Source organism: Leiobunum rupestre, chromosome 10 (genome assembly GCF_980474605.1).
Source record: "Leiobunum rupestre chromosome 10, qqLeiRupe1.1.hap1, whole genome shotgun sequence".
In the NCBI taxonomy this organism is placed as follows: Eukaryota; Metazoa; Arthropoda; class Arachnida; order Opiliones; family Sclerosomatidae; genus Leiobunum; species Leiobunum rupestre.
In genome coordinates this window covers 14,019,487-14,033,917 of record NC_143393.1, presented here as the reverse complement: position 1 = coordinate 14,033,917, position 14,431 = coordinate 14,019,487, and the positions used below count along the sequence as shown (strand labels likewise).

General features: G+C 35.0%; 1 protein-coding gene across 9 annotated transcripts in view; it reads right to left on the bottom strand.

Moving 5' to 3' along the window:
• Positions 1-14,431, bottom strand: part of babo (TGF-beta receptor type-1 babo) — a 203,648-nt gene that overhangs the window by 67,308 nt on the left and 121,909 nt on the right. For 6 of the 9 annotated variants that reach the window (XM_090160085.1, XM_090160086.1, XM_090160089.1 and 3 more), the window contains exon 2: positions 14,212-14,335. In XM_090160085.1, coding sequence (XP_090016211.1) covers positions 14,212-14,335 — 124 coding nt within the window. The remainder of the gene's footprint in view (positions 1-14,211; positions 14,336-14,431) is intronic. The other 3 variants (XM_090160087.1, XM_090160092.1, XM_090160094.1) reach the window with 1 other exon arrangement.

Below are 14,431 nucleotides of genomic sequence, written 5' to 3'. Positions count from 1 at the left end.
TCAGGTGGCCGGGTTACAATGCGTAGGAAGGTGGTGGTATATTAATAATAAAGTTTGATTACCACCTATATAAATTAAATAACTTAAATTAAAAGTAATATAAATAATAAAATAGCAAATTATATGAAAATAACCCGACTTTACGACCCATTTTCAAATTCCCCGTCTTTTTGTGACTTTGCCAAATCTGCATATAGTAGTGCGGCAACCCCGATAAAGTGCTGACATTCGTAAAACCCCGTACACTCTAGAGAAAAATGATTTTAGAAATCTGGGGGGAAAGAACTTTAATTTTACTCTGAAATCTTAAAAACAATTTCTGAAATAACTTGTTTGACATTCAAAATCAAATTGTGATTAGTAAGGTAAAGGACTTAATAGTAAAGAGTTGGATTCAAAGGTCTGCTATGATATTGGTTCTCGTTAGAATTCGTAACGTTGTGAAGCAATATATCTTTCTATTCATGTTGGTGCATGTCGATAGTCACGTTGTGTAGAATATTCCTGACGTCATAAAATAATAAAATTATACACACTAGCAGAAGCTTGTAGTATAAACATTTCGGGTCGGAGGGAGTATTTAATTTAACTAAACGTTTTATATTTTACATCCTATTGACGAGTTCTGAATCGCAGCCGTCCAACTTTGATTCGACCAAATAAAATAAATAAATAATAGTGCGTCCATAAACAGGGTTCGTAAGAAAATTTCTGATCTAAAATCCCTGACTTTTCCAGGTTATCCCTGACCAATTTTTGCCAATATTCCTGAATTTTTTGGGTATATTTTTGGACATTTTTTTTTATTAATTTAGGTAAAAAATTCTTTGTTAATGTGTGGTTTGGTTGACTAACTAAAATCCCCGACTTATCCCTGACATTTTCCCTCCATTTTACAGATCCCTGACTTATCCGGGTTTTCCAGAATATCCAGGTTCTGTACGAACCCTGATAAATAAAATTTACTTTTTCCAGCGAATTTACGTGATAATTAAATCAAAAAGGAGAGTTATATAAAAAGGTCCAAATTCAGATAATACGTCAAGACAAGCAAACAACAGTAGGATCTACATTTTCAAAATCAACAAATCAAACTACGACTCCTGCTGGGAGTTCTATACTACTCCTGCAGCTGGATATAGTTATGGGATGCTACTATGATTTCTCATTAATTCAGATTATTAAATTTACGGATTTTATTTGTCCTAGACTACGTTGTGACCTTGGTCTATTTGCTTAAAAAACGTGTCTACCCAAGAGTAGAAATAAATTTTAAAAATGTCAGGCTTTGATTAAATTGAACAATATCCTTTTTACTGTTTTCCTGATATCTTCTATTACGCTTAAGGTATCTGACAAGCAGTGACAGCTATGACGACGTAGAAGGCTCATAAATCTATCGCTAGCCCGCCTTAAAATAATACTTTCTCTAAAAATGTATCCTTCTATTGATAAGTAAGTATGAAGAAGATTTTAAAACGTGTTTTAAACAACGTTTTTAAAATATTTTTTATAGTTTAAATTAAAAACAGTTTAAAACAACGAATTCTGTTTTAAACAATAAAAAAAAACCGTGTTTTTGTTATTTTTTAAGGAAAAAAAAGATTTTGCCAACCCTCCCAATTTGCAACCGAAATTAAATTCCCTGACATTCTCCTGATTTTTAGACGAATGGTTTTAAATTCCCTAACTTTTAGAACACTATTAAAATTCCCTAACTTTTAGACCCATATTAAAATTCCCTGACTTTTAAACTATATTATTTTTAAATTTCCTGACTTTCACACCCATATTCGAATTCCCTGACTTTTAGACTATATTTGTGGAAATTCCCTGACAATTAGACCCATATTGAAATTCCCTGACTTTTAGACTATATTTGTTGAAATTCCCTGACTTTTAGACTATACTCTTTAAAATTCCCTGACTTTAGACTACTCTTGTGGAAATTCCCTGACAATTAGACCCATATTCAAATTCCCTGTCCTTTCCAGTAATTCCAGGTAGCATGGCAACCCTGACTAGGGTAATCAAAACCTAAGAAAGTGACTAATTCGCGAGACGACCGAGTATCGTTGTTTGAGAAAAAGCGTGTCGAATTAAACGCCAGGGACCAATAAAGACCCGGCTAATCTTTCCCTTTGGAAATTTGCCTAACATTACGTGAGAACGGAAGGGCTGAGAAGGGCCAAATATTTGCTAGAGTAAGACTCACGGTGCCGAACTTAGTGGAGCGTTTTAGGCGGACCAAAAAAACTGAGACGAAAGGAAGAAAGAATTTGACGAGAAGCTATCGTCAAAAGTTTTCCCGGAGCCTTTTAATCGCGCCGGCCCATTGACGGAAACGAAAAAAGGAGAATTTGAAAGGAAGTAAGCTCCGGAGAAGCAAATAAGCGAGATACGACTGCCCCGCCGATTGAAAGGACACGGCTTTCCGGCTAAACACGGAGACTCTGGGGATAAAACAACGGCGAAGGAGCGCCCCACTTTCGTCGTCAGTTGACGGTGGGATCGTCAGCGCGGAGGTGGGTACAATACCCATAGAAGCGCGCCGACCAGATAACGAGTAATCAACTCTAGCAACAGTTGGGAAGAGATCGTTTTGGATCAAGAAGCGAATACGCCAGAGGAATATTTTAGGAGTTAATGTCACCGAGTCTTTTATTCCGCGCGCGATACAGTCCCCAAACTGTTCCTAGTCACTCAAAAGCGTCCGTTTTAAAAGTCTGACGAACTAGAATGTATTAGGCGCGAGAAAGAAGATTTTTAAAACTGGTGGCGAAACAAAGGTTTCTACGAACTAAATATTTTGTTCCGGAGCCAAAACGCTCAGAGCCAGCGATTTCAAATATTTTTATCTAACCCCGGAGCTATTCTAATTTCAATTTCACCAAGCCGCACTCTAAATAAACTATGGACATGGCGAGATTTTTAACCGATCCATAATTCGCGAATTTAAATTATTAAATAGGTACGTTTAATTAAATATACATATTACGTTAGGATGGGAATTTATTTTCTTAAATAAAATATTAATCTTAGAACGGTATGAACGCGCCATTGCTGCATTTACCCTCGAATGCACGATTCGCATTTTACCCTCGAATACCCGATTCCCATTTTACCCTCGAATGCACGATTCGCATTTTACCCTCGAATACCCGATTCCCATTTTACCCTCGAATGCAAGATTCGCATTTACCCTCGAATGCACGATTCGCATTTTACCCTCGAATGCACGATTCGCATTTTACCCTCGAATACCCGATTCCCATTTTACCCTCGAATACCCGATTCCCATTTTACCCTCGAATGCAAGATTCGCATTTACCCTCGAATGCACGATTCGCATTTACCCTCGAATGCACGATTCGCTAAAAACATTTTACCTAAGTTGAAATAATTACATTATTGACTAAAGTAAATGGAAAGTTTATCGTTGTAGCTAGGTGCAAGCCACATAAATTGTCTACTAAAGTAACAGTGTAGAATAATCGTACAAATAGAAGGGATCTTATCATATTATCCTAAGCTTTTACGAGGTCGATACAATATTAAAGAATATAAGTATTATAATGTATAAAATTTTACAAAAAAGCTTGAAAATGTAAGATATCGATACGTTCGACTAAATAATGGGGTCACATTTACGAAGGTCTGATATCCGACGTTGTAATAAAATCGCCAACGATGTTTACGAGTGTACATCATCTCGGGGAAAAATAACAGTTTTCTTTAAGCAAACATCGCGAACAATTCAGCTATTCAGGAAAAGCGAAAGTAAGATAAAATGGGTTGTTTATATTAAGGAAAAGGTAGAATTAAAAAATGCAAAAACATTTTGTAAGCGGGATTTATCGTAACCCCCAAAATCTCATATTCTAGGTGGCGCCTTGCTCTACCAATATATCGCCTATGATATATTGTCAAATTAAGATAAAAATGCCCCGTGGTACCTAGGAGCAACAAACACAAGGAGAACGCAGCTAGCCTTTAAACACGCTAACGCAGTGTTGTGTACGAATTTCATTGGACCAGCCTTTACGCTGAACGTTTTACTGAAAGGGGAAGACAATTTCCGAATTTTCCCCTTCCGACGGCAGCAGGCGCTAAAGCGTCTAGCCAATGAAAAATGTACGCAAGATAATCCACGACTTTTGACGGGTTGCGTTCTCCTTGTGTGGGGTGCTGTGTTTGTTGATCCTAGGTGGTATCATGGTTGTGACTAAAGCGCCAGTCGTAATGTATACATGAACCTACGTGAAGAGAATACATTTCAAAATATATAAATATTATAAATACAATATTTCCACAACCAATGAGATATCGTTATTTGACTGCGTACATTGACAATATTAACGGTATCAGCATAAGTAACGTAACAAACATAAGTTATTATTTTTCTGACACTTTTTTTTAATTTAATGACCGCGTAAATCAGAAAGTAGTTACAAGCCTTTTCAACTTTTCAAACAAGACTTACAAGGAGAGTTATCGCCGATTTTGTTCAAAGTCGGGCGTAATGTAGACCTATACTAGATAAGAAATTTCCCAAAAGTAGCCGTTACACTACCCATTCAATTTGCCATGGCAACCGAAAATTTGTTGGACCACTTAAAACAAAAAAAATCACCATTTAAAAAAGCATGGGATTTTCTCGGTTTCACAGGGCTACCTACGATTTTTTTTTAATTTAAAATCACGAAATGGGTAATTTGGACCACATTTAGGTAAATTTCCTCAAGTTTGGGTAAATTGGAACATTTTTGGGGTAAAATAGGGAAAAATAATTTTTGTTTTAAGTGGTCAAAAACATTTTCGGTTGCCATGGCAAATCGAATGGGTAGTGCAACGTCTCCTTTTGGGAAATTTTAAATTTCATATCTCGTATAGGTCTACATTACGCCCGACTGTGAACCAAATCAGCAATAAACACCTCGGGTACTCTCCTTTGTTAGTGAAAATAAAACTCTTTTAAAATGAATTAAAGAAATGATTAGCACTGTGAAGTTGGTTGTTTTCGCTTATATTTATCGTCATTTCACTAACCTGGTAGAGTAATTTTACAAAAAAAGGGAACAAGAAATTCGTTTACGAAAATCTTTCAAACTCATACTTACGTGTGTTACGTTACTCACGATATCAGGCACCAATTTCGTCGACTACACTTTAAAAATAAATTTCATTCTTTCTGACGACAATTTGGTTCTAAAGAAATATTTCCTGATAAAAATTTACTATATACATTAAATAATGTTCTACAATACTCCACGAACAAAATTTTTAACAGTGTTCACCACAAAAGCCATTTAACTTTTAAATTGATACTTAAAAAAACCTTTTAACTATTATAAAGTAGGGGGAAAGACTAATTAAAAAACTCTTTTCAAACAATATATATATATATATAGAAAGGAAACCAAAAAAAAACGCGTGAAAAAAAAGTTTAAAAACAATTTAAAGCTTTTAACGTGTTTTTTTTTAATTCTTTCCCATTTTAGATATAAATTTTCTCTTGCATTTTCGATCAAGTAGATAAAGTTGGAGTTTTCTAAAAGATTTTTAGCAGGTAGAGCGTTTGGCACTGTAAGCCTGAACCTCTTTAGGAAGTGTACACTCGGGGGTGCAACCGAAAACAATGCCATCTTTAGGTTCTTATATACATTATTCCTTCGAAAGTGCCGGGCTTCCGAAATGGGTAAAATACTTTATACTTTCCACGGATATACGATAAATATTTTCGCTACCAGTTACCCGACAGTAGAAGCGAAATACGGCGTACGCGTACAGTTTGCGCTTTATTATTCGCTATGATGGAAGCATTGCGAAATAAAAGTGTAGCGGTTCCAATAAGTGGTTCCCGCTCATTTTTTTGTTTGAAGGAAAAACACTTTGTTCTGGAAATGAGCAAAATAAATCGAACATTGTCTAGAGCCTCTCCAGTAGCACGAGTGCTTGACCTTCGCAGAACCTTTAAAGTTTAATTTAATAGCAAATAAATGAAAAACGCAATTGTTAAAAGTAAAAATATTAAACATAAAATCGCGATGTATTGCATGTTGAACACTTCTACAGGCGTTTTGTACAATAATTTATAAAATATTAATAATAATATAATACAATATCGTCCGATATTAACAAAGTTATCTATCATAAAAGTAGTGCATATGATAAAATCATTGTAAAAGACGGTTCAGTGCACTGTCATACCATTTTATTCTAATTTTTCAAGAAAAAAGGTTTGCAAGAGCATATCCGAATATGTTTCTTTTTATTTTACTTGATACATATTTTCTATCACAAATCGAATATCGTTGTTTTTTGTTTACACTCGTAACTAGTGATGTAAATCGGGTAAATACCCAAGGGGTAGGGTATTTTTAAATAGGTATTTACCCCATACCCGGGTTAATACCCAAAACTAGGGTTTTTAATATGATTAGGGCGTTAGTTAGTACCGGGTCGAGTGGATCTGTTATCCTCCTTGTCTACATCTTTTGCTTTGTTTGGACTTATTAGGTAGGGCAATTTGGGCAAGCTACATTTTTTTAATGCAGTTTTATTTTAGTCTATTTTATTTCTAGCCTGGGAGTTATTCAAAGATAAAAATAAAGGTGTTGCTTTCATATGTATATTGCTGTAAGGAATACAAACATTCTAATGTCAACAAAATGACAAAGCATATCAGGAAATGTTTTAATTGCTCACGTTACTGTTCTTGTTAAGCCTGGTAATAAAATAGTCATGATGAGGAGTCTGAGGAGAGCCAGGGGCAGCAGAGACTGAACTTTCAAGTGATCATCCAGATAATGAATAAATAATATTTAATAGTTATCTCGTATGTTATTATTACTATGTAAAATTTGCAAAAAAAAGTAAAAACAATAATTAAAATTTAATATGAGCATAAGTGGGTTTTTCAATGAATAAATTGAAAAATATTTAAGAAAGAAATTAATGGTGTTTATAATTACCCGCGTAAGTACCTAAGGTTATAAGTACCCGGGTATTTTACATCACTACTCGTAACCCCCTGTCTAAAAAGTGTATGATCTAGCTTCTGAAGTCTGGCGTACGTAGCGCGGCTAATCAAATAAAATATTATAATTCGCTAGTTAATCGAGAATTTTCTTATTTTTAAAGGTCGTACCACCATTTAGGAAACATCCTGTATTGACAATACAGGGTGTTAACTAAAAAATGGACCAGGGCGAATATCTCAAAATGTGTTTTAGCTACGATTTTGAAATTTTAGGTTGTTATAGAGCGCTCAGGGGGTCAACCAACTATGAAAATTTCAATGACCTTGAACCATGTCTTCAAGGTCGTTCGAAAATTAACTTGAGAACTGTAAGAGTTACGAAGTTGGTTCCAATTAGAAAAGTGTTCCCAGTCTCATTTTATGGCTTACTAGCTTTGGCTCGATCTGATTTGGGAAATAGGAAGTCGAGAAATGTTAGGTCAAAAACAAGACGGTCGTTAAGTTGATAACGTGTAGAAGGCGAGTTTTGGGAGCTGAAATTTTCAAACTAAAGATCCTCAACCACGATGAGGTTTTCTAACAAATTTCAGTATTCTAACAAGAGTACTTTTAAAGTTATCAGTTGAACATCGTCTTAAACACGTTATCAACTTAACGGCCTTCTTGATTTTGGCCTAACATTGCTCAACTTCCTATTTCGCAAATCAGATCGAGTTAAAACTAGTTAACCATAAAATGCGACGGGGAACAACTTTCTAATTGGAACCAACTTCGTAGCTCTTACGGTTCTCAAGTTAATTTTCGAACGACCTTGAAGACATGGTTCAAGGTCATTGACATTTTCATAATTGGGTGACCCCCTGAGTGCTCTATAACAACCTAAAATTTCAAAATCGTAGCTAAAACACATTTTGAGATATTCACCCTGGTCCATTTTTCAGTTAGCACCCTGTATAATTTTACAAGAACATAAGGATTAAAGATCGGTAAACTAAGATCCCCTTTTTAATAACGATGACAATAATCCGCATACGCGCTAATTGCTCTACTAACTCTTAACTTTGTCGAGAACTGGCGTCTCGCGAGTGATCAAAAGAGCCTCGCTCTAAACAATAAATAGCCCATTCAATAGCGAAAGGCTGAAAAGGAAACCGTCGAACAGCCAAGGCGGGGAAGCCTCGCCGAAGTTCATTGGAAAATATATTAATATCTCGTGGCGAGTAAACAAGACTCCGATGAATGACTACATGGACAAGAACGAAACCGAGCCATTTTTAATGCCTTGCCAAAATTAAGCCGATTCAAGTTAACTCCTCTTTTCAACCTAGATAGAGAACTTATTTAAATTAATATTGATCGAAACCATTAATAGTTTTAAAAGGATTTGAGATGGGCAATAAACCCGTATTCAGTTCTATAGATTGGGTTTCGGTCCATTCGTTGAGCTAAAGAATAACTACTATTACCCTAAACTAAATACGTTAAACCAGGAAACTATATAGGGCTACGTTCAGTAGCTTGCAACAAATTAAACGTTGCAGTATTTCGGAACCGGTTTTGTACTGTACGCTTTTTCCATTTCCGGTATAAGACCTAAGCTTCACTGAACGGAGCCTAGGTATACACTTGGAATGTCTAAGGAAGATTTTTACGGCCGTGATGAAGCTCGTAGAAATGGGCGTGTCTTAATGCGGGAAAACTGACGATAAAAACTCTCGCGCCTCGCTACCCTCATTCGACGAAAACTCGTCATTAAGCCTAGTCATGGTTATTATATTATTAGCTTACCTGATTATCTCTTTTATAACCATACAAATACCTGAAATTAGATATCACTACACTGCTTTCGCGAAGAACATTATAATTACTTCAAAATATTAAGTACGATAAAAAATTGAGGTTTTTAAATCCATTGTTTTATAAGCCTATTTTGCACGGGAAGATCGCCTATTTGTTACCATGACGACGCATTCTTTTCGCGTCAAACCTCGAGCCAATGAATTTGAAATGTCGCGTTACGTCTTACACTTGACGTAGTTAAGCCCGGCCTTTTTCTCGACGAGCTTTCGTATCACCGTCCCAATTGAACCTTCGACATTCCAAGTGTATACCTCTATAGTTTCCTGGTTAAACAGATAAGGTTACATCACGGACTAAATTCTCAATTCTATTCGGATGAATTTTGCACAACCCAAAAATAGATTAATTTTAATACGAGGAATTTACCGTTACTAGGTATATAGAGGATCGACAATAGGCCTTTCAATGTAACATCATCAAGGAAATCGCCAAGAAGTAATGTTTCCGAGAGCCAGGACCTGCAAGTTACTGTTTATATAGCTTGTTGAAATAATGGAAACTTTTAACTAACAAGGAGGTTACCCGAGGTGTTTATTGCCGATTTTGTTCAAAGTCGGGCGTAATGTAGATCTATATGAGATATGAAATTTACCAAAAAGGAGAATTGCACTACCCATTCGATTTGTCATGGCAACCGAAAATGTTTTTGATCACTTAAAACAAAAAAATCTCCATTTAAAAAAGCATGGAATTTTCTCGGTTTCGCAGGGTCCTAGCTACGAATTTTTTTTTTCAAATTTTAAAATCACGAAATATGTAATTTGGACCTCATTTAGGTAAATTTCATTAAGTTTGGGTAAATTGGAACATTTTTGAGGTAAAATTGGAACATTTTTGGGGTAAAATTGTTACAATTTTTGGGTAAAATAAGGAAAAAAACTTTTTTTTTTGTTTTAAGTCGTCAAAAATATTTTCGGTTACCATGGCAAATCGAATGGGTAAGTGCAACGTCTCCTTTTGGGAAAGTTCATATCTCATACAGGTCTACATTACGCCCGACTTTGAACAAAATCGACAATAAACACCTCGGTAACCTCCTTGTTAGTTAAAAGTTTCCATTATTTCAACAAGCTATATAAACAGTAACTTGCAGGTCCTGGCTCTCGGAAACATTACTTCTTGGCGATTTCCTTGATTATGTTATATTGAAGCGCCTACTTTCCTTGATGATGTTATATTGAAGCGCCTACTTCGTAATTCTGTTTATTACTCTTACTTTCTACTGCTGTACCACGAAAATTTTCTTATACTCTTTTCAGATGAGCATTATAAAACTGGGTTTCGACTCCCATTTAGGTAACTACTTTTTAGTTATTTTTATAATAATTTGTTTGAAATTCTTTCCGCTTACGGACTAAAATAAAACACATAAATAACACGTTTTTTATTTAAAACAAAATTTATACATTTTATTTTCAGTATAAAAAGTACCTTTGCTTTATTAAACCCGGTTTTATAAGCCTCATCTGAAAATTGTATTAGAAGCGTATATCCTTAATGAAGATAATCATTAATGAAGTTGAAGATTTGGAACATTTACTCCACAAATATCATTAATGACAATTAGTGGAAAGGAAGGATGGTGCTGGGAGCTGTTGAACATCAACTATCTCATGGCGTAAGCCTAGTAAACGCCAATTTTGCCAATTTTGAGTTAGTAATATAATCAAGTGTAAATGCGTTCCAAACCATCCAAAAATTCATAGTTGAACTACATCAGAAAGTACCACACGCTTTACCATAAGAAAAATAAAACTTATCTCGAATTTAAAAAAATGTAACTGATAATTCTGATAAATCAGGGTTCGTACGAAAATTTCTGATCTAAAATCCCTGACTTTTCCAAGTTATCCCTGACCAATTTTGGCCAATATTCCTGACCTTTTTGGTTATATTTTTGGACTTTTTTTATTATTTTAGGTCAAAAATTCTTTGTTAATAAGGTGGTTTGGTTGACTAAGTAAAATCCCTGACTTATCCCTGATTTCGTACGAAATTATTTAAATCCCTGACTTCCTACGAAATTATTTAAATCCCTGACTTCCTACGAAATTATTTAAATCCCTGACTTCCTACGAAATTATTTAAATCCCTGACTTCCTACGAAATTATTTAAATCCTTGACTTCCTACGAAATTATTTAAATCCCTGACTTCCTACGAAATTATTTAAATCCCTGACTTCCTACGAAATTATTTAAATCCCTGACTTCCTACGAAATTATTTAAATCCCTGACTTCCTACGAAATTATTTAAATCCCTGACTTCCTACGAAATTATTTAAATCCCTGACTTCCTACGAAATTATTTAAATCCCTGACTTCCTACGAAATTATTTAAATCCCTGACTTCCTACGAAATTATTTAAATCCCTGACTTCCTACGAAATTATTTAAATCCCTGACTTCCTACGAAATTATTTAAATCCCTGACTTCCTACGAAATTATTTAAATCCCTGACTTCCTACGAAATTATTTAAATCCCTGACTTCCTACGAAATTATTTAAATCCCTGACTACCTACGAAATTATTTAAATCCCTGACTTCCTACGAAATTATTTAAATCCCTGACTTCCTACGAAATTATTTAAATCCCTGACTTCCTACGAAATTATTTAAATCCCTGACTTCCTACGAAATTATTTAAATCCCTGACTTCCTACGAAATTATTTAAATCCCTGACTTCCTACGAAATTATTTAAATCCCTGACTTCCTACGAAATTATTTAAATCCCTGACTTCCTACGAAATTATTTAAATCCCTGACTTCCTACGAAATTATTTAAATCCCTGACTTCCTACGAAATTATTTAAATCCCTGACTTCCTACGAAATTATTTAAATCCCTGACTTCCTACGAAATTATTTAAATCCCTGACTTCCTACGAAATTATTTAAATCCCTGACTTCCTACGAAATTATTTAAATCCCTGACTTCCTACGAAATTATTTAAATCCCTGACTTCCTACGAAATTATTTAAATCCCTGACTTCCTACGAAATTATTTAAATCCCTGACTTCCTACGAAATTATTTAAATCCCTGACTACCTACGAAATTATTTAAATCCCTGAGTTCCTACGAAATTATTTAAATCCCTGACTTCCTACGAAATTATTTAAATCCCTGACTAATCCCTGACTTATCCCTGACTTTTTTCCTCCATTTTACAGATCCCCGACTTATATCCAGGTTCTGTACGAACCCTGTATCATAAATTTTTATTCGGGTTGGAAAAATGGACCAATTCCTAAAATAATCCTAGGATGACATAACCGAAGCTGCATTTGGGTCAAACAATATCAAAAAGCTACGATTTGTCGGTCTACTAAGACGTTATGCTAGTATATCAGAAACGAAGCTATGTAATAGATGAGAGGACAAAAGAGGTTAAATGGTCAACCCATCTTCGGATTAAAAGAAATATAGTCAAGATGGCCCATTGCTTAAAGGCAGGGCATGATCACGTCAAGTGAAAACTACCGCTTGAACGAAGATATATCAGTTTTGGTCGATTCTTTCACCCAAAAAAAGAAGTTTGAAGTAGCATAATAACAACCAACTCTATTACAATTACGTGATTATAAACGAAAGTGGAAAAATACTTTGGGATTTTTAAGGTGAATTTTTTTGGTGTTCTAGTTATTTATAATAAATTCGATTAAAAGAAAACATTTAATTTAATTAGAAAATCAGTGGCGTAGCTAGGGGGAACAGGGGGCAAAAATTTATAGTCGTAAGTACAAATCTTTTTATTTTATTTTTGCAAGGTGTGCCCCCCCCCCCCCCCGAACCAAAATCCCGGAAATGCCACTGTAGAAAATACCATTAACTTTTAATTATACGTGCAAATAGGAACCAAATTAAAACAAGGTGGGATATTTATATGATTTCAGCTTTGACCATTTCGTAAACTACCCTTAAAGAGACGTAAATAAAAATTTTAAGCCTATGAGATTTTACGGTGATTTAGGGACCTTGAAAAAAAAAGGGGAATTTTTGCTATTTTAGGAACCTGTTGAGGGCAAATCTTGCATACGGAATTTTGAATCTCAGAAACTGATTTTGGGATTTCAGAACACTATTTTCGTGTTAATTTCTGGTATTGTTTAGCTGATTTTGAGATTTTTTAACAGATTTCAGGATTTTCAAGATTTATAAAATCCTTTCCTCACGACCATACGGGATTTATACGAATGCCCGACCGCTGGACACATCGCGGTCAAAACGATATTAAACCGCTTAATATTCGTCTCCAAAGCAGACGCCTTTTAATTTTTCGCCCAATTAACAAAAATCCGGTAGTTTACGATGGTAATTATTTTACAATCTGAATAAGAATTTCTTGGGATAAAACGTAGAATTAATCGTATTCAAGGTCAAGCCTTCCCCTCATCCGACTATTGTTGTTCTAACAGCCTTGACGATATTACCGTGACAGGAGTAACAAACTCAAGGCAAGGTTAGGTAAATGAGCGGCCAACCTAATCCGCCACTGAAGGGAGAAGGCGGATAATAGGTTCGGTTTACGACACCGAAGAAACGACAGAGGGTCGGGTCAGGGAGGAATCTGCAACGTGGAATCCGCGGATACAGCGAAAACCATCCAATCCTTAGCCCAATCTAATCTCCCTATTTTGGCCAAGATAAGAAAAAACACTTTCTTATCAATGGCGCGATATTTCCCGTACTTTGGGCTTTAGCAAAGATTAGGAAATAAATCTTGTTTTCCATATTTTTCTGGGTATTTTCTTAGCGATCAGTTTCTGGGGAAATATCCTAACAAAGTTTGAAATTAATAAGAAAAAGGTCGTAAAGATATTTCGTTATATTTGAATTTTCTTTGCATCGGTGCGGGTATAATCATATTTCATATTATCCAATAACCCTCCACCCCCTAATTTTATTTAGCTTTCCTATTTTACTAAAAAAAAAAACAAAAAAAACCATTAATCGGTTACAAATTTTATACGGCTTCGTTTTATGGTTAGTCGGAAACCGGTGGCAAAATTTAAGTGTAAAAGATTTTTATATTTTTCGACCGAGATATTTTGTTTAAGGATATATAATTTATACGCAATATTCGAAATAACGATAAAAGTCTACCAAACACTCGACAATATCCACAAACGCCACAAATAGACAAGTCACGTAAAACGTAAAAATAAGATTGATTAAGATTAAAGAAATTTAAACCGTAATTTGTCTAATTTGTTCGGAAGATAATAATTTGGGATAACGCGCGAAGGTTTAGCATTTAATAAATTGATTTTAATTGCATTAACGTAAATTGAATTTCGACGGAACCTTTAGGCAAATCACGGTTTAATGTAACAATGAAAAGTTTGATAGTATAGTGAAACGGACCCCGACCTGAAGTTGTAGGTGATAACACCATTGTCATCCATGGAGGTCGCCGAGAAACAGATGCCATCGGTCTCGCAAGTGTGGTTGGTGTGGCTGGGACAGATGTCACAGTGGCACTTGAGCGCTATTCAAACAAAAAGAAAATAACATTAAAATCTCGGAAATTGGAATAATGCAAAAATACACCGATACGCGGAACGGGGTAAATAAACCTATCTGG